At 45.4% G+C, this 20,101-nt stretch overlaps 1 protein-coding gene across 3 annotated transcripts in view; it reads right to left on the bottom strand.

Moving 5' to 3' along the window:
- LOC117366219 overlaps positions 1 to 7,605 on the bottom strand; it is a 93,690-nt gene extending 86,085 nt beyond the window's left edge. Inside the window, exon 1 of one of the 3 annotated variants that reach the window (XM_033957463.1) lies at positions 7,437 to 7,605. In XM_033957463.1, coding sequence (XP_033813354.1) covers positions 7,437 to 7,574 — 138 coding nt within the window. In that variant the 5' untranslated portion in view covers positions 7,575 to 7,605. The remainder of the gene's footprint in view (positions 1 to 7,436) is intronic. The other 2 variants (XM_033957462.1, XM_033957461.1) reach the window with 2 other exon arrangements.
- Between the last annotated feature and the right edge of the window lie 12,496 nt (positions 7,606 to 20,101).

Genomic DNA, 20,101 nt, shown 5'->3' with positions numbered 1-20,101 from the left:
TTACTGCATTTTAACCATGATGTTAGGTAATACATAATGGGTAATTTGAACATTTTAGATATGATAAGGAGTAGATAGTATAGTAGGTGAAGCTTGAGATCTGGTCGTGTTAAATAGGTTTTATGTATTTTTTGAAGAGTATAAGGAAGCACGTGCTATAATGCATAACTGCAAGGTGATGTATGTAGAGGCACAGTATGGGCAGGCCATGGATGTAAGGTTGTGGAGTCAGTACACAAAACCTTCTGATTTTTGATTTTATGTATGGTATCTCCACTTTATTTATACATCTATATAGGAGTTCGCAGGAGCAGGGACAGAGGCAAACTTTGTCCCCATGTCATTCTCTAGGTGCCACTTTCACTAATATATCATAAAATATAGAAACATGACATTACATTACATTAGGGACTTCTATTCCGCCTATAGCTTGCAGTTCAAGGCGGATTACAAAAGAGCTAACTGGACATTTCCAGTGAAGTTACAACAGTTTTGGGTTTTGTTGTTTTTTTTTGTTACAAGGGAGGAGAGGTAGCTGGATTAATTCCGGAAGAACTTGCAAATTGGATATTAAATTGACTGTACGTTACTGTGTGATATAACAAATAGATTACAGTTAGAGTACAAATAAGATTACGTTACATTTCAGGGATCTGAATACTTGGTTGGTGTTTTGGGGAGGAAGAGATTATTTAAGTGGAGGTTTTGGGAGAGAATTTATCTAGGAGGGGGAAGGATTGGGTTAAGATATCTGGATACATTTTTTGAAAAGTAGGGTTTTGATTTCTTTTTGAAAAGTTTTGAAGTCGCCCATTGCCGTCAACAGGTTGGAGATGGAGGGGTTAAGTTTTGCTGCTTGCGTCGCCAGAAGGTTATCAAACATCTTTTTGCGCTGAGTGCCCTTGAGTGGAGGGAAGGCAAAAGGGTTCGGAGTTCTTCTTTGTCTTGAGGTGAGGATCTGGTTTAGGCGGTTGTTTAGATAGGGGGGGGGCGGAGCCGTTTAATGCTTTGAATAATAGACAGTAGAATTTGAATTGAATTCGTGCTTGCATAAGTAGCCAGTGAGAGTCTAGGAAGGCAGTTGTAATATGATCATATTTTCTCAGGGAGTAGATCAGTCTGAGGGCGGTGTTTTGTATAGTCTGAAGTTGTTTTATCATGACGGCAGATAAAGGCCAAATAACCCGTCCAGTCTGTCCATCTGCAACATCTATTATCTTCGCCTCTCCCAACTGGCTAAGGCTCTTAACATTTGCATGTCCTCTTCCTATTGGCTAAGGCTCTTTACACCTGCATTGTGATGTCATAGAGCTTTCTTTTCATAGAAACATGATGGCAGATAAAGGCCAAATGGCCAATCCAGTCTGTCCATCCTCAGTAACCATTATCTCTTCCTTTCTCGAAGAGATCCCACGTGCCTATCCCAAGATCTCTTGAATTCAGATACGGTCTCTGTCTCCACCACCTTCGGGAGACTGTTCCACGCAGCTACCATCCTTTCTGTAAAAAAGTATTTCCTTAGATTACTCCGGAGCCTATCACCTCTTAACGTCATCCTATGCCCTCTCATTCCGGAGTTTCCTTTCAATTGAAAGAGACTCCACTTATGCACATTTACGCCACGTAGGTATTTAAACGTCTCTATCATATCTCCCCTCTCCCGCCTTTCCTCCAAAGTATACAGATTGAGATCAAGTCTGTCCCCATACACCTTATGATGAAGGCCCTGCCCCATTTTAGTAGCCTTCCTCTGGGCCAACTCCATCCTTTTTATATCTTTTTGAAGGTGCGGCCTCCAGAATTGTACACAATATTCTAAATGAGGTCTCTCCAAAGTCTTATACAGGGGCACCAATACCTCCTTTTTCCTACTGACCATACCTCTCCCAATGCACCTTAGCATCCTTCTAGCTTTCGCCGTCACCTTTTCAACCTGTTTGGCCACCTTAAGATCATCACATACAATCACACCCATGTCCCACTCTTCCGTCGTGCACTTAAGTTCTTCACCCCCTAAACTGTACCGTTCCCTCAGGTTTTTGTAACTATCAAAGAACTTAATATAAAAATATATTCTAAAAGTAATACATATCCTAAAACAAATGGGTTAATCAAATTATTATCTGTGAAATAAGGAATTTAAGCTTTATAATATTTGCATGAAATACAATTTAATTCTATTAGGAGTCAGAGTTGGAGTCGGCACATTTTCACTGACTCCACAGTCCAAAAATTGCTTCCGACTCCTACTCCGACTCCACGGCCCTGCATGGATGTGTAGCCAAGTGACACACACGCCTTACAGAATAGTATCAGTTACATACACTGAATGGTAAACCAGCTTACACTAGCCACTGACCTAGGATTTGTGGTCAAGCCTAAACTTCCGCACACCAATGTGGTTTTACAATAATAATTTATAATATCTTAGGTTGCGAGTTGGATCCCAGCCTGCCCCTCGTGACTCAAGTCACGGAACATTCCATTGCACTGGGTATCATAGTTCAGACTTTAAGCCTGCCAGGACAGACAGGGAAAATACTTAGAGTCCCTGATTACTATTCATTGTGTTATAAACTGCTTTGGGTGAATCTCTTCACGAAAAGGTAGTTAATAAATACCAATAAAAATAAATAAATATATAGGTACGCAGTGCCAAGTTATGAACTAGGAGAATTCTATATCTAGTAATGCCTACGCTTTTGGGAAATACTTTTAAAACCAATAGGAGGAAGTATTTTTTCACTCCGAGAATAGTTAAGCTCTGGAATGCATTGCAAGAGATTGTGGTAAGAGCGGATAGCGTAGCTGGTTTTAAGAAGAGTTTGGACAATTTCCTGGAGGAAAAGTCCATAGTCTGTTACTGAGAAAGACACGGGGGAAGCCACTGCTTGCCTTGGATCGGTAGCATGGAATGTTGCTACTCCTTGGATTTTGGCAAGGTACTAGGGACCTGGATTGGCCACCGTGAGAATGGGCTACTGGGCTTATTGGTCTGACCCAGTAAAGCTATTCTTATGTCTTACAGTGTGGCATTTGTATTTCTTGATTCCAGCCACTGAAATCTACGTACCAGGTCCCATAGGATTGCCTGGATTCCAAATGTGACCCAAAGTCTCCTTCTTGCTCCAGGGACCAGGGAAGAAAAGGGTATATCAAGGAAGACAAACAAATTGCAGACAGACTAAATTCCTTCTTTGTGTCTGTCTTTACGAAGGAGGACACCGCAACAATACCAGAAGCAGTGAAAGTGTTCAAAGGAGTAATAGAGGACAGCCTCACCACAGTAGAAGTGGACTTGGATCAGATATACTACCAGATCGACAATCTTAAAAGCGACAAATCCCCTGGACCTGATGGAATTCACCCGAGAGTCTTAAAAGAACTGAAGGTTGAAATCGGAGAGCTTTTGCAAAAACTTGCCAACCTGTCAATTAGAACTGGACAGATACCGGACGATTGGAAGATAGCAAACGTCACGCCAATTTTCAAAAAAGGATCAAGAGGAGAACCGGGCAACTACAGACCTGTGAGTCTTACATCTGTCCCTGGAAAGATGGTTGAAGCACTGATTAAAGATAGCATAGTCCGGCACTTGGATACACACAACCTGATGAGAGCCAGTCAACATGGCTTCAGGAAAGGGAAATCATGTTTGACGAATTTACTTCAGTTTATTGAGACCGTGAACAAACAAATTGATAGTGGAGAACCGGTGGACATAATATACTTGGACTTCCAGAAAGCGTTCAATAAGGTTCCACGTAAAAGACTTCTCAGGAAACTACAAAGCCATGGAATAGAGGGAGATATACTAAGATGGATAGGCAAATGGCTGGAGAACAGAAAGCAGAGAATGGGCATAAATGGGAAGTTCTCAGATTGGGAGAAAGTGACTAGCGGTGTACCCCAGGGCTCGGTACTTGGGCCCATCTTATTTAATATTTTCATCAATGACCTGGAAGAAGGAACATCCAGTGAGATCATCAAGTTTGCAGACGACACAAAGCTATGCCGGGCAATCAGATCGCAGAAGGATAGCGAGGAACTCCACAGTGGCTTGTGTCAGTTAGGGAAATGGGCAGAGATATGGCAGATGAAGTTTAATGTGGAAAAGTGCAAAGTAATGCATTTAGGCAGAAAGAACAAGGAACATGAGTATAGAATGTCAGGTGCAACTCTGGGTAAGAACGAACAAGAAAAGGACCTGGGTGTACTGAAAGACTGGACCCTGAAACCGTCGGCACAATGCGCGGCAGCGGCAAAGAAAGCAAATAGAATGTTAGGCATGATAAAGAAAGGAATCACGAGTAGATCGGAGAAAGTTATAATGCCGCTTTATAGGACAATGGTCAGACCACACTTGGAATACTGTGTCCAACATTGGTCTCCCAACCTAAAGAAGGATATAAAACTGCTGGAGAGGGTGCAGAGACGAGCAACGAAGCTAATAAAACTTGGAATACGAGGAACAACTTAAGAGACTGGGATTGTTCTCCCTTGAGAAAAGGAGACTGCGAGGGGATATGATCGAGACTTTCAAAATACTGAAAGAAATCGACAAAATAGAGCAGGAAAAAAAATTATTTACAATGTCCTATGTGACATGGACAAGGACTGAAGATAAGGGGGGCAAGTCCAGGACAAATATCAGGAAGTTCTGCTTCACGCAACGAGTGGTGGACACCTGGAATGCTCTCCCAGAGGAGGTTATTGCGGAATCCACCGTTCTAGGATTTAAAAGCAAACTAGATGCACATCTCCTTACGAGAGGCATAGAGGGATATGGGTGACTAAAATTACGCCAGGTGTACACTTGGCTGGGCCTCCGCGTGTGCGGATCGCCGGACTTGATGGACCGAAGGTCTGATCCGGAGATGGCAATTCTTATGTTCAGGAAGATGTGTGTTTGGAGGGATGGAGGATTTATTACTGGGGAATCAATTGCTCCAGGCTTATGATGATATATTGTTGGGAAAGAAGGCTCCGAGTTACTCCAAACTGTTTGTGTGTGTGTGTGTGTGGGGGGGGGGATAGGATGAGGGAATGTGCTGAATTGCTCTAAGGGTGTTTGGAAGCAGGAGAGGAACAAAGGGCTTTGTTCCAATTGCTCCAAAGAGAGTATGTTTGTTAGTGGAGATGGTTAAATGCTCTAGTGGAGTGTTCTTCAACTGCCGGTCCATGGACTGGTGCCAGTCCGCAGAAATTTCTTGCCAGTCCACAGGGCCGGCACGTGCATCAGGACCCAGACAATGCTCTTCAGTCACTGGTCCACGGTGCGATCAATGTGGCGTTGTCTTCGGCCAGCTCCCTCTTCCTCAGTGCTGCAGTGCACAAAGCCTTGGGCAGAAGCTCCTACGCGTGTCCTGCGCCTGAACCAGAAGCCTTCTCTCTGACATTGCAACGTCATAGTACTATGATGGGGTAGGGTCTGGGGGCGGAGATTGGGTGGAGATGGGCGGGGTCTGGCACACGACTTAGCCCAGTGTTCTTCAACTGCTGATCCGTGAACCGGTGCCAGTCCACAAAATAATTATTTTATTTCCACCGGTCCATAGGTTGAAGAACACTGCTCTAGTGTGTGTGTTTCTGGGGGTTTCCTTGCTCTAAGTGTAGGTGATGTGTTCAAAAATGCCAGACAGACTTCTACTGCCTTTGTCCCGCATATGGCAAGACAGATCCTGACGGGCTGGAGGTAGCTTTGACAATGACCCCGGTACTGGGGCAATGTGGCCGATGTTGAATGGACTTCTATGGTCTGTGTTCTATATATGATATGACGGATGAGGATCAAGTATGCATATTTTATAGAACATTCATATCATCTGAGTGCAAGTCTTGCTTATCGTTGGGGTGAGGAACAGAGGAACTTATCAAGTAATTGAATAATTACTAGTAAATTACTTACAGTCCCCTCCCTTTGAGTAATAGGAACAAAAAGGCATGACATTTTTTTTCAGTGGTGGCTCCCAGCTCCAGTAACCTTGACCGTTTCAAGGGCCTACTTAAGAGCCATCTATTCAGAGTAGCTTTCAACATTTGACTTTCCACTCATCATTCTTCCAAAAACCTCCAAAGAAACAAGTAGCAAAGTTCCCTTTCCTCTTGTTTGTCCCATATTCGGCTTTCTTTCCTATATAATTTGTAGTTCCAACCCAGCTTCCTTTTTGTTTCAAGCTTGTCTGTTAGAGTTGTCATCCATCAGTACACCAATTATTTTTTAATTGCCTTGCTATTGACGTTGTTTTTGTTTTCTCTATTATATTTAAATTTGTATCTCGCTTAGAAATTGGATACGCGACTGTATCAAATTTTAAATAAAAACGTGAAACTAGAAAATATTTTTTTCACTCAGAGAATAATTAAGCTCTAGACTGCATTGCCAGAGGATGTGGTAAACCTCAAGAGCAGTTAATGTATCGGGTTTAAAAATAAAAAAAAAGGTCAAGTGTCCCCCTTTTTTTTTTTTTTTTTTTGGAATTCAATTTGGACTCAAGTAAATTGTCTATTAGAAAACCATGTTGCATTATCCTATGATACTTTTCTGTTTAGTATGTCTATGAAGAAAAAAAGTCAAATATCAGCACATAATAACAAACTATTATTAATCTTGACTGGGGTTGCTATTCAGCATATCACCAATAACTGGAAAAATTATACTAATCTTAATTATATATTTTGGTGGAATTCGGTATGCCATATTTTTAAGATGGAAAGAGCAATTGCAATACAGAAAGGGAACTATAATAATTTTATAAAGATCTGGGGGCCATTGGAACGATATTGTAAGGAGTAAACATCATTTTACTTGGATGAATATATGTACACATTGGGGGGTGGGAGGGAGTTTTTCTGGAAATTTCACTAAATTATGTGTTTATATTATATTTATTATATAATTGATTATAGTATTTGAAAGAAGGTGGGTGGGATGGGATATAATTTTTATGTTTGTAGAATTATATGAGAATTACAAGTGTTATTGTTGTTACTAATGATATATTCATGTACGCTTGCTGTAAGTTTTCAAAATGAATAAAGAATATTTAAAAAAAAAAAAAAAGTTTGGACAAGTTCCTGGAGGAAAAGTCCATATAGTCTGCTGCTGAGACAGACATGGGGAAGACACTGCTTGCCCATGGAATGCTGCTATTTGTGCCAGGTTCTTGTGATCTAGGTTGGCCTCTGTGAAGAGAGGATAGTGGGCTAGCTGGGCCACAAGTCTCACCCACCATGGCTACTCTTATGACTGCTGGGCAGACTGGGTGCATCTGGCTTCATGTTTGCTGGGGGAATCCCTTGAGTTGCTCTGGGCTAAGGGGAGGAGCTGTGCGCATGCGCTGAAGCTCACCCAGCCTCCTCGAGGCCCCTCAGCAGCCACAGCGCCTCCGCCGCCATGCCTCGTCCCAGCACCGCCCTCCCCTCATAGCACTCACCACGAACGCCGCCATGCCCGTGGCCGGCCCCGGCTCCCTGCTGCACAGCGTCCCGGCCCGGGCCGCCCCTCCTCCTCGGCCCGGGCGCCCCTGGGCCGGAGCGGCAGCGGCTTCCGGCACCTGCCCCGCGCGCCTCATCCCGGCAACCAGGACGGCGCGTGACGACGTCACTGCTCGGCCAATTCCGGAGGGAGGGGGGGGGGTGGAGGGCGCTCGGCCATCTCCGGCGCGCGGGAAAACGATGAGGCGCGTTGGAAAGAAACAAATAAACAAAAAAATACAACAGTCTGATTCAATATGGAAGAAGCTGAAGTGTACTCGAACAGTTTGTTTTATGCTTCTTGAAAGCATATATTATATTGTATTGCTGGGGGTTTTTTTATAACTATAAAATCAATAAAAGTTATGAACTAAAAAAAAGCTAAGATGAAGAGTAGTGTGGGAGAATAATTTTCCTATAAAATCAATAAAACTGATTGAACTAAAAAAAAAAAAATTTTTTTTTTTTAAGTGGAAGTCAGTCAGGGTGGCCTGAATATGGAAGTACCTGAGGAACTCGCTGCCAAAATACATAGAAACATAGAAGATGACGGCAGATAAGGGCCATAGCCCATCAGGTCTGCCCACTCTACTGACCCACCCCCAAGTCTACTATCCTAGGGATCCCACTCCTGGTGACAGGTTCCCTTGGCTTAACCCTAAGGGATCCCACATGGGCATCCCATTTGCTTTTAAATTCTTGCACGCTGTTTGCCTCGATCACCTGCACTGGAGCTCGTTCCAAGGATCAACCACTCTCTCGTTGAAGAAATATTTCCTGGTGTCGCCATGAAATTTCCCGCCCCTGAGTTTGAGCGGATGCCCTCTTGTGGCTGAGGGTCCTTTGAGAAAGAGAATCTCTTCTTCCATCTCGATACGACCGGTAATATACTTAAACGTCTCAATCATGTCTCCTCTCTCCCTACGTTCCTCGAGTGAGTTTTTTCAGCCTTTCCTCGTACAATAGATCCTTGAGCCCCGAGATTATCCTGGTGGCCATCCGTTGCACCGACTCTACTCTCAGCACATCTTTTCGGTAGTGTGGCCTCCGGAATTGCACACAGTATTCCAAATGAGGTCTCACCATGGTTCTGTATAATGGCATTATGACTTCAGGCTTCCGGCTGACGAAACTCCTGCGGATGTAACCTAACAACTGTCTTGCCTTAGATGAAGCCTTTTCCACATGATCAGCAGTTTTCATGTCTGCGCTGATGATCACTCCCAAGTCTCTCGTTCTGTTGAAGTTCTAGCTAAGGTCTCACCATTCAAGGTGTAAGTTCTGCACGGATTTCTGCTGCCGAGGTGCATGATCTGGTGGCCCAAAGTACCAATTCGATGCCCTAAACCGGCCTCCTCTCCACACACCCCTCCTCCCCGTTCCTTCCCCGATTCCGCCTGCGGCGCACGTCCCTTCCCTTCCCTCTTGTTGAAGTTGTTGCTCGTGGCGGTCAACAAGATGCCCCTCGCAACCCCGTCAGCTCTCCCGCTGACATCACTTCCTATGTGCGGCACCTGGAAGTGATGTCGGCGGGAGAGCCAACGGGGTCATGAAGAGCATGTTGTTGACCACCGCAAACAACTTCTTCGACTACTAGACTAGTTACTGGAGGTATGGCGGAAGGGAAGGGGGGGGCGCGCACATGGAGGGGAGGACTGGGAAGAGGCGGAGGGATGTCAACGCCCCCACCAATATGGCACCCGGGGCAGACTGCCCCTTCGCTCCCTCCCCCCTTACCACACCACTGCTCCGGGCCACTCTGTGAGCTGCAAAAGAAACCAGTGACAAGAAGTTTGGAACAAAGGCCCGGATTCTATAAAAGGTGCCGTTATCAGCGGCTGCTTTAAAAAATGGAAGCCAATCGCGTGTCAATCATGCGATGGTGCCGTTTATAGAATCGCTGCTTCAGGAAAGGTAGGTGCCTGAAACGTAGGCCAGCAGGGATAGCCATTTCTGCTTAGCCCCATCAGGATATTCCAATCCTGCAAAAGGAACAACAAGGTTCCATTTCTTGCATCTCCTCAGCGAACTGCAAAATCCTTTTCAACATGAGCTTTTGCATCTGCATATATGGGGTGGGACTCGCCAGAATCTTACATACTACTTCCTCTCTGTGAAGATGAAGAAGGACCCGTCTGCCCCTTAGAACCCTAGGAAATAGTGTGGAAACAGAAAATCCCCTAGCATATGAGGAGGGGGAATTAGCATGCTCTTCAGGAGTGCAAGATTAGCAAAAGGAAGTTTCCTAGCCAAAATTTCCCAGGAAATGTAAATAAGTCTGCTGCTGCTTCCGACTTAGGTAGGAATGTCCTCGGATATGTCCTTTTCAAGGACATATCCGAGGGTCTGGATGGCTTTTCAAAACCCGGCATTTGTCCACGTGCCAGTCCCCATGGTTAAACTCCAAAATTCAAACTGGCCAATATAAAGTCATGTGGAAGCACTGGATGCAGGCAGGTATACATACGTACACTAGATGATGTGATATCAAGTGGAAAGATGCTTGAGTTTTCACGACTGCAACAATCTTTTGGTATTTCAAAGTCTCAAACAGTTAAATGGTTGCAGTTGGAGCAGGCTATTCAGAAAGGGTTCCCTTAATGACGGAACTTAAAAGATCAGTACAGCTTGCCATTCCTGTGCTTCCAGACAGATTTCCTAGGTCATCAGGCTGCCCAGTGGTACAAATTAATATCTGGTCTTTTGAATAAAAACCCAAAAAACTTGTCTTAGAGACATTTGGAGCATTGAGACAAAGCAGCAGATTTCTGCATCTCAATGGCCACGAATTTGGAATTGGAGGTTAAGATGTACAGCATCAGCATCTATGAGACAGACTTGGTTTTTCTTATTACATAGATCTTTTTGGACTCTGGTTAGGTTGCAAATGTTGGATAATTCTAAATCTAATAGATGCTGGCATTGTCATCTTGATATAGGGACGTTGGATCATTTGCTTTATTATTGTCCTTTGATACTCAACTTCTGGAAAACCATTTGGGGTGAAATTATTACGATATTGGGAGTTCCTTTATCACTATCATATGATATAGTACTATTTGGAACGATATTGTTAACCAAAAAACCTATAAATGCAAATCAGAATAAATTGCTCCTCATCATGACAGGAGTGGCCATGCAGATGATACGGAAAAATTGGGATAACTTGAATTATAGTTTTTGGTGGGAGTCCTTATGTCAAATTTATCAGTTTGAAAACATTTATTCTATACAGAGGGGACATCATAGTAAATTTAAGGAAATTTGGGGCCCATTAACAGATTACTGCAAGTTATGATATATTAATATTATTTCCCTTTGTTTTGTGAAAGAGTGTTATACACATCCAGGAGGGGAAGGGAGGGAGGTTGGGAGGTGGGATTTAATAACTGTATATTATTTGATTGGAATAGAGTGCAGTATGCTATATTACTTGTTTGTTCTTCTGTTTGCACTATGTATTTGATGTAAAAATGAATAAAGAAAAGCTTCCTGTGAAAAATCATGTCAGGAGGGGGCATCACGGTGATGTCACATGTGTGGATCCCATCTAGGGGCAGGGCTGGGGGCGGAACAGGCCAAGATGCAGACAGAATGGGGCAGGCCTGGGGGGCGTGGTCATGGGTCTGGATTTTCCTTTGGGAAAATCTAGTAACCCTAGACTTGGGACCATTCTGCTGAGGGGGCATGCTGTTGGTTGTGCCATTCCTCTTCTTCCTCTGATGTCAGTTCCTGTTCCAGGGCAGAGGACCAACATGGCGTACAGCGTGTGCCTCAGCAGACTGGTACCAAGTCGGAAGGAGCAGCAGGGTTTATTTATACACATTTCCTGAGAAATTTTGGATAGGAAGCTTCCTTTTGCTAATCTTGCACTCCTGAAGAGCATGCTAATTCCCCCTCTTCATATGCTAGGGGATTTTCTGTTTTCACACTATTTCCTAGGGTTCTAAGGTCTCATGTGTACCATTGCCGAAATCCAGACAAAATTAGAAAAAAGTCACCCGGATACCCAATGGAGCCCTCAAAAAGAGGACATGTCCAGGGAAACCTATGTAAGAATAGTCGCTGAGGTCTAATGATCAGAACCTTTGAGCATTTTATGGGCAGTGGTATTGAAGAATTGGTATTGATTGACCCTACCTAGTTTAAAAGGTGCTGATTGTGAACTCAAATTATGTTACGTACAATCTTCTATCCTGCCAAATCCTCATTAATTAGAGTTGTAGGTGGTTTGCAAGCAGCATATTGCTACATACGAGTTCTGAATAGAGTTAAATATGTTACAAAGAATTATGCAGTACATGCTATAAAGAATGATATACATTAAGTTATCTGACATACTATATCAACAATAGCAGTTGACCACTAAATTGTCTGTTATGTGTGACTCGTATTACCGTCTTAGTCTGAGTTTCTGTGGACCCCTGGTAGGGATTTCTTAAAACACCATGGTTTTATATTTTTGTGAAACAGTGTATATATACTGTGATTGTGCAAATTACGATGGGAAGTGAGTTCCACACTTTTGCTATTTAGTAGTTCAGTGCATCGCAGACTGTGTGCCCTGGCGAGACTCCGGGGGTGTCATAAGAGGCACGTTGTGTAGGCAAGTCAGCCAGAGCTGATGCCTCTCTTCCCCTCCCCGTCGGCGTAGTCATTTTAGGGGTTAACAAACTCAGGTCCCTGTAGGGAGGGCCTCCGCACATGCGCAGATGTCGATGTCACACGTGCACGTGACATCATCGCATCGACATCTGCGGCCCCGAGTTTAGCGTGCCATGGCTGATTTGCTGTGAGATGTCTGGATCAGACTGTTAGAGTTACGTTGATCAGCAGATCTGCCCAATAGTTCAGTAAACTGGGAAGCTATTAGGGACATCACAGTGTAGCACATGGGTGTCAAATGTCAGTCCTCGAGGGCCGCAATCCAGTCGGGTGTTCAGGATTTCCCCAATGAATATGCATGAGATCTACACTTTACCCTCCCCATTCGCGCTTTTAAGACTCGCGACTTCGGTTATTCGCAATTTTTTTTTTTAAACCTGGAACCACCCCACTCTTCCTACCCCCCTGCCCCGTGCGGAGCCTTCCACAAAAATGACTGCTGTGAGTTCCCATAGTCTCACGAGACTACAGCAACCATTTTTGTGGACGGCTCTGCATGGGGAAGAGTGCTGCTGCCCCGCTTCACCGCTAGACCACCAGGTAAACTGTATAGAGGTCCGTGAGGCGGGGGAGAGGTTTGGGAAGCAGGGGTGAGTCAGAGCTGGCCCTAAAAGTTATTCGCATTTTTTCAATATTCACGGGCTGGCTCTGCCCCTATCCCCTGCAAATATTGAGGGGAAAGTGTATTAGCATACAATGAAAGCAGTGCATGCAAATAGATTTCATGCATATTCATTGGGGAAATCCTGAAAACCCGACTGGATTGCGGCCCTCAAGGACCGACATTTGACACCCCTGGTGTAGCATTTTAAATGTTAAGCAGCATCGTTTGAAACCTATTCTGTTTTCTATCGATAAGTACAGGTGCTGACGAGAAATCATGAATGGGACAGACCCAGTGGAACAAGCAAATTTAATTTTTGGAACTACTTCTGTTGATAAGTTGATAAAACCCATCTTTTTTTGTGATGTATGTATATTCTCAGGTTTAATGGGTAGCACTATTAGTGTCCTGAAAAACAGAAGAATATCCCTAGTGATAATTTTTTCTTTGTTTGAATTTATTGTATTTTCCCCCATAAATCCTAATTTTATGAGTTTTGTATATTATGCTGTTTTATTATGTTTTGAATATATATGTGGCTATTCTGTATATTGTATTGTATTTTATCATGTTTTAGATTGTAAGCCGCCCTGACGGTTCGGATCATAGACAAAAGCGCGCAACGACAAAGGCGCGCCGACAACCCAGCGCAGACAACTGAGCGCAAGGCGGAAGCACGCCGAAGAAAAACAGTACTTTAAGGGGCTCCGACGGGGGGGTGTTGGTGGGGGAACCCCCCTTTACTTAACAGAGATCGCGCCGGCATTGTGGAGGGTTTGGGGGGTTGTAATCCCCCTCATTTACTGGAAACTTAACTTTTTCCCTCTTTTATAGGGAAAAAGTGAAGTTTTCAGTATAATGTGGGGGGTTACAACCCCCCAAACACCCCCACAATGCCGGCGCGATCTCTATTAAGTAAAGTGGGGGGGTTCCCCCACACACACCCCCGTCGGAGCCCTTTAAAATACTGTTTTTCTTTGGCATGCTTCCGCCTTGCGCTCAGTTGTCTGCGCTGGGTTGTCGGGGCGCCTTTATCGGCGTGCGCTTTTGACCTGTCACCAAGATAAGAGGTGGCACTTTACCCCTTTTCTGACTTGACTAGTTTGCAAATTTCAAGGGACCTGGTATTAACATTACCCTGAATATGATAATCCTATATAATAAAGCCCTAGCTGCGCATGCACACTCATATCTGCGTGTTCTGTTTTCCTGATAAGAACATAAGAAGTTGCCTCCGCTGGGGCAGACCAGAGGTCCATCCTGCCCAGCGGTCCGCTCTCGCGGCGGCCCATCAGGCCCACTGCCTGAATAGTGGTCTCTGACTAATTTTTAATTTACCTCTAATCCTGTCCCTATAACCTTACCTCTACTCCTATCTGTACCCCTCAATCTCTTTGTCCTCTAGGAACCTGTCCAGACCTTCTTTGAAGCCCTGTAGCGTGCTCCTGTTTATCACATCCTCCGGCAGCGCATTCCATGTATCCACCACCCTCTGGGTGAAAAAGAACTTCCTGGCGTTTGTTCTAAACCTTTCCCCTTTCAATTTCTCCGAGTGCCCCCTTGTACTTGTGGTTCCCCTTAGTTTGAAAAATCTGTCCCTGTCCACTTTTTCTATGCCCTTCATGATCTTGAAGGGTTCTATCATGTCTCCCCTGAGTCGTCGCTTTTCCAGGGAGAAGAGCCCCAGCTTTTTCAGTCTGTCAGTATATGAGAGGTCCCCCATACCCTTTATTAGCTTAGTTGCTCTTCTCTGGACTCTCTCAAGTACCTCCATGTCTTTCTTGAGGTACGGCGACCAGTACTGGACACAGTACTCCAGGTGCGGGCGCACCATTGCACGATACAGTGGTAGGATGACTTCCTTCGTCCTGGTTGTGATACCTTTCTTAATGATACCCAACATTTTGTTCGCTTTCCTTGAGGCTGTGGCGCCCTGCGCCGACGCCTTCAATGTTATGTCCACCATCACTCCCAGGTCTCTTTCAAGGTTGCTCACCCCTAGCGGTGATCCCCCCATCTTGTAAGTGAACATCGGGTTCTTTTTCCCAATATGCATGACCTTGCATTTCCCTATGTTGAAGCTCATTTGCCACTTTTTGGCCCACTCTTCCAGCGTTGTCAGATCTTTTTGGAGGTCTTCGCAGTCCTCCATGGTTATGACCCTGCTGTATAATTTAGTTCATCCGCAAATTTAATAACCTCACATTTTGTTCCCGCCTCCAGGTCGTTAATAAATATTTTGAACAGGAGCAGTCCCAGCACCGACCCCTGTGGAACTCCACTCGTGACCCTTTGCCAATCTGAGTAATGGCCCTTTACTCCAACCCTCTGTTTCCTGTCCGCCAGCCAGTTTTTGATCCATCGGTGGACCTCCCCTTGCACCCCGTGGTTCCATAGCTTCCTTAGCAGTCTTTCATGTGGTACCTTGTCGAAGGCTTTTTGGAAGTCAAGGTAAATTATGTCTATGGATTCCCCTCTATCCACCTGGCTGTTCACCCCCTCAAAGAAGTATAATAAGTTCGTGAGGCATGACCTGCCCTTGCAGAAGCCATGTTGGCTCGATTTTAGCTGCTCATTGTTTTCGATGTGTTCCCAAATGCTGTCTTTAATCAGCACTTCCATCATCTTTCCCGGGACCGAGGTCAAGCTCACCGGCCTGTAGTTTCCTGGGTCTCTCCTTGAGCCTTTCTTGAAGATGGGCGTGACATTTGCTATTTTCCAGTCCTCTGGGATCTCTCCAGTTTTTAGGGATAGGTTGCATATTTGTCGAAGTGGCTCAGCTATTTTATTCCTTAGTTCCTTGAGTACCCTTGGGTGAATGCCGTCTGGACCTGGCGATTTGTCACACTTTAGCCTGTCTATCTGCCTGAGGACATCCATTTTGCTCACCTCTAGTTGGACCAGATTTTCATCCTGATCTCCTTTTCCAATCTCCTCGGGTTCCGGAATGTTGGTTGTGTCCTCCATTGTGAAAACTGACGTGAAGAACTCATTTAACCTGTCCGCTATCTCCTTTTCCTCTTTTACCACTCCCTTTCTGTCTCCATCATCCCAGGGTCCTACTTCCTCCCTAGCTGGTTGCTTCCCCTTGACATACCTGAAGAATGATTTGAAGTTTGTTGCTTCCCCTGCCAGTCTTTCTTCATATTCTCTTTTTGCTTTCCTAACCACTCGGTGACACTCCTTTTGGTGTCTTTTATGCTCCTTTTGGTTGTCTTCTGTCTGGTCCTTTTTCCATTGTTTGAATGATGCTTTCTTATCGCTTATTGCCTTTTTCACTGCATTTGTTATCCACACTGGGTTTTTTTGTTCTATTTTTCTTGCACCCTTTCCTGAACTTGGGGACGCACAGGTTCTGTGCTTCGTGCACCGTGCCTTTGAGTAGGGTCCAGGCCTTTTCTACGGACTCTATCTTCCTTGCGGTATCGATGAGTTTCTTTCCCACCATTTTCCTCATGGCATCATAATTCCCTTTTTTGAAGTTGAGTGCTGTCGTTGTGGTTCTTTTCACCTTTGATGGTCCAATTTCTAGCCTGTACTGGATCGTGTTGTGATCGCTGTTTCCTAGTGGGGCTAGTACCGCCACCTCCTTAGCGGGTCCCCCTAGTCCGTTGAAGATTAGGTCAAGAGTGGCATCTCCCCATGTTGGTTCCGTGACCAGCTGTTCCATGAAACAGTCCCTCGTGACTTCCATGAATTTGGTCTCCTTCGTACAGTTTGAGTGCCCGATGCTCCAGTCTATTCCCAGGTAGTTGAAGTCCCCCATCACCACCACGCTTCCGCTTTTGCATAACTGCCTCAGTTCGGCCTCCAGGTCCTGGTCGATTTCTTCCGATTGTCCAGGTGGGCGATAGTACAGACCCAATTTTATGTCTGTTCCTGCTCCTCCTGGTAGTTTAACCCATAATGATTCCAAGTCGTCCGCCCTTACTGTTGTTTCCATCCTGGTTGAAGGTATGGAATCTTTTATATATAGCGCTATTCCTCCACCCTTTTTGTGTGACCTATCTCTCCTGTAGAGTTTGAACCCTGGTAAGGCCACATCCCATTTATTGTCATCAGTCCACCACGTTTCTGTGACTCCGATTATGTCTAGGCCCTTTTTGCAGGCTAATACTTCCAGCTCTCCTATTTTAGCCCCTAGGCTCCTAGCGTTAGTGTACAAGCAATGTAAGTCCCGGTTGTTCGCCTTTCTTGCTGGTTTTCCTCGTGGTTTGGCACTCCTGGCGTCCCCCTCGTAAGTTGCTAGTCCCCAAGCCTCGTCTCGGTCATCCTCCTCCTGTGGTGTATCTGTTTCCTCCTCAGCCTGTTTCCCCATTTTTGGTTGTCCCTCTGGGATCCGTTGTTCTCTTTTAGTCCTGCTTACCAAAGACATTTGTGCCCTAGACTCCTGCGATCTATCCTTAGGTCCTTTTTCAAAAAATTCCAACTCAGTCCTGAGCCCTCTTTTACAGTGCCCTTGTTCAATATCCTTAGCCCTGGTCCTCTGCATTGCGTCCTTAGGTCCTTTTCCCAAAAATTCCCACTCAGCCTCGATCCCTTTTTTACAATGTCGTTGCTCAATGTCCCTGGCCCTAGGCCCTTGTATTGCTTCCTTAGGTCCTTTTTCCAAAAATTCCCACTCAGTCCCATGCCCTCTTTTACAATGTCCTTGCTCAGTATCCTTTTTTGATACATTTGTCCGATGTGTCAGATTGACTGTCGGCTTTCCCCCCTTCCTTAGTTTAAAGCCAAGTCTTTGATGCTCTGGACATTGCGTGCCAGCATCCTCGTCCCAGTCGTGCTCAGGTGCAGTCCGTCTCTCCTGTAGAGTTTATTCTTTCCCAAGAAAGTTGTCCAGTTCCGAACAAAAAGGAAACCCTCCTCCTCGCACCATCTCCTGAGCCAACCGTTTATTGCTTGTAGTTCACTCTGCCTCCGTGTGTCCGCTCTCGGTACTGGCAGGATCTCCGAGAAGGCTATCTTGCATGCCCTCAGTTTCAGTTTCCTCCCCAGGATCCTGAACTGTTCAGTTAGTGCAGTCCTGTTGTAGTCCCTCCTGCTGATGTCGTTGGTTCCAACATGGATTACTACAGCTGTCTCCTCTGTCTCGGCCCCTTCCAGGATCCTTTCAATTCTGTTGATGACGTCCTTCGTTCTTGCCCCGGGGAGACATGTCACTAGTCAGTCGTCTCTCCCTCCGGCTATGTGACTGTCCACTCCTCTCAGGATTGAGTCTCCTACTACGATAGCAGATCTCCCCTTCTTCAACTGTCTCTCAGGTCTGTGTCAGTGGCGCAGTCACCTAGTCCTTCCTCCAGGTTCTGTTGGGTCTCCTCCTCATCTGCCTGATCAGTTTCCCCACAAGGCCCTACTTCCATGGTGTCTGGTGGATTTTGTCGTCCGACTGTTGATTCTCTCCTGATGAGCTGGTCGTCCTGTGCCTCCACCATCCTGCAAGCCTCCTCGATGAACTTCTCGAGCTCTCTGACTTGCTCCGTGATGTGGTCCTCTCTGGTGGTGTCTTCATTTTCCCAGCACTGCTCCTCTATGGTGCACAGTCCCTCCAGTTCCTGTACTCGAATCTGCAGTCTCCCGACCTCCTTCTTCAGGCTATCCAGTTCCTGACATCGACTGCATATGTATGCCCGCCTCCCAGACATTCGATGCAGTAAACTGGGTAGCTCCGCTGGGTTCCTGTAGCCTCCATTTCTTTCTCCTTGCTCCTATGGTCCCTTGGTGGTTGAGAGTGGTTCCCGGCGTGCAGCTAGTTGAAAGAGTAGAGAGAGAGAGAAGAATGAGAAGCTGAAAGTCGCGGCGAGAGCTAGCTCCGCCCACCCCCACGCGTCACAGGTCACATCGGCCCGGGCTCCCCTTTAAGAGAAAGGGAGATGTAAGTCTGTGGTGGTAGGAGTGCGTATGCGCAAGTCCCCAGCCTTACAGCACCTAACTACACTCGCGGCAGGACTGGCCGCCAGTGCTGGACTTCCTGCTCTCTCGTAGCAAAAAAACAGTGAGTTTTTCGCGGTCTGACCCTCCCATCCCTTCCCAACGTCTGACCGGCCCCCCCTTCCCTTCCCGCAGTCCAGACTCCAAACCTGTCTGCAGCACTCTACACATGCTGCTTCGGGGCCTTCTACTGCCCTGATTTGCTCTGCCGCGTCTCTGATGATATATCAGGGACGTGCCAGAGTAAATCAGGACAGTAGAAGGGCATGAAGCAGCGTATGTAGAGTGCTGCAGACGCTACTAGAGTCGGCAGGTTTGTCGGGACCGCGGGAAGAGAAGGGGGGGGCAAGGGACTAAGGGAGCCGGACAGACTTCTAGCACCCGTTAATGTAACGGGTTAAAATACTAGTAGACTTTATAATACATACCCACAATCATACAAAGTTTCTTCAAAATGTTTCCACACTTTCATATTTTTGTGGGAAATGGTTGGGGGGCGGAAGAAGTGGTAAGAGGGCGTGTCTTAGAATGTCATGTGACTAGTCAGTCAACAGGGTGATTATGTGGAAAAATGACATACCCCCTTTTACAAAACCGCAATGCTCATAGGAACTGTATGACCGTCAGAGAAGCGCAGAGCATTCAGCACACGGTTTTGTAAAGGGGTGGGGGATGAATTGCTTTTGAGGTATTTACCCCCCCCCCTTTACAAAACCATAGTGTGATTTTTAGTGCTGACCGCGGCAGTAACAGCTCTGATGCTCATAAGTGTCAGAGCTGTTATCACCGCAGCCAGTGCTAAAAACTGCACTATGGTTTTTTTTTTAAATGGGGGGGTAATAAATAGTCTCTTTAAAAAATACAAGTGCAGAAACTTTTTGGAGATCCCTTGTAAAAAATGCAAATAAGCACTCAAAGATAATTAACGTTACAATAGTACAAATCCAGTTTGCCTATATTATGACTGCAGTGCTTGCACCATTTGACATCCTATGATGCATAAAAAAAGTACTGCAGTCACACTGCAGTGAGCAGAGTTCATCTTTGAAGCTGACGGCGAATGTTGCACCTCTCCCCTCTTTTCCAGCAGTTGCTGATTTCTACAAAACGCCAGTCTGACCTGTGAGGTGATTACAGCGCCTTGGCAAATTGTGTGATAAAGAATCCTTCTAATCTGAGAGATAAAATCATTAAGTACAGGACAAAAAATTGGTGCCTTTTAAACAGGAAAATCTCCCTGAAAAAAAAAAGGACAGTTGACAGGCATTTCATACCTAAAAGTGGAGCACATTTCCAAGATAAAACCTCTCTCTTTGCATCAGTCCTTCGTTGTGCTGTACCTCTACCAGTAAATTGGAAAAATGTTCCCTATTTGCTTTTCTTCTAATTAGATCACTGGCCATAACAAGAGCAGATGTATTTTAAATG

Source organism: Geotrypetes seraphini, chromosome 8 (assembly GCF_902459505.1).
Source record: "Geotrypetes seraphini chromosome 8, aGeoSer1.1, whole genome shotgun sequence".
Classification (NCBI taxonomy): domain Eukaryota; kingdom Metazoa; phylum Chordata; class Amphibia; order Gymnophiona; family Dermophiidae; genus Geotrypetes; species Geotrypetes seraphini.
The sequence above is the reverse complement of the archived record's forward strand: the minus strand, read 5'-3'. Positions and strand labels throughout refer to the sequence as shown.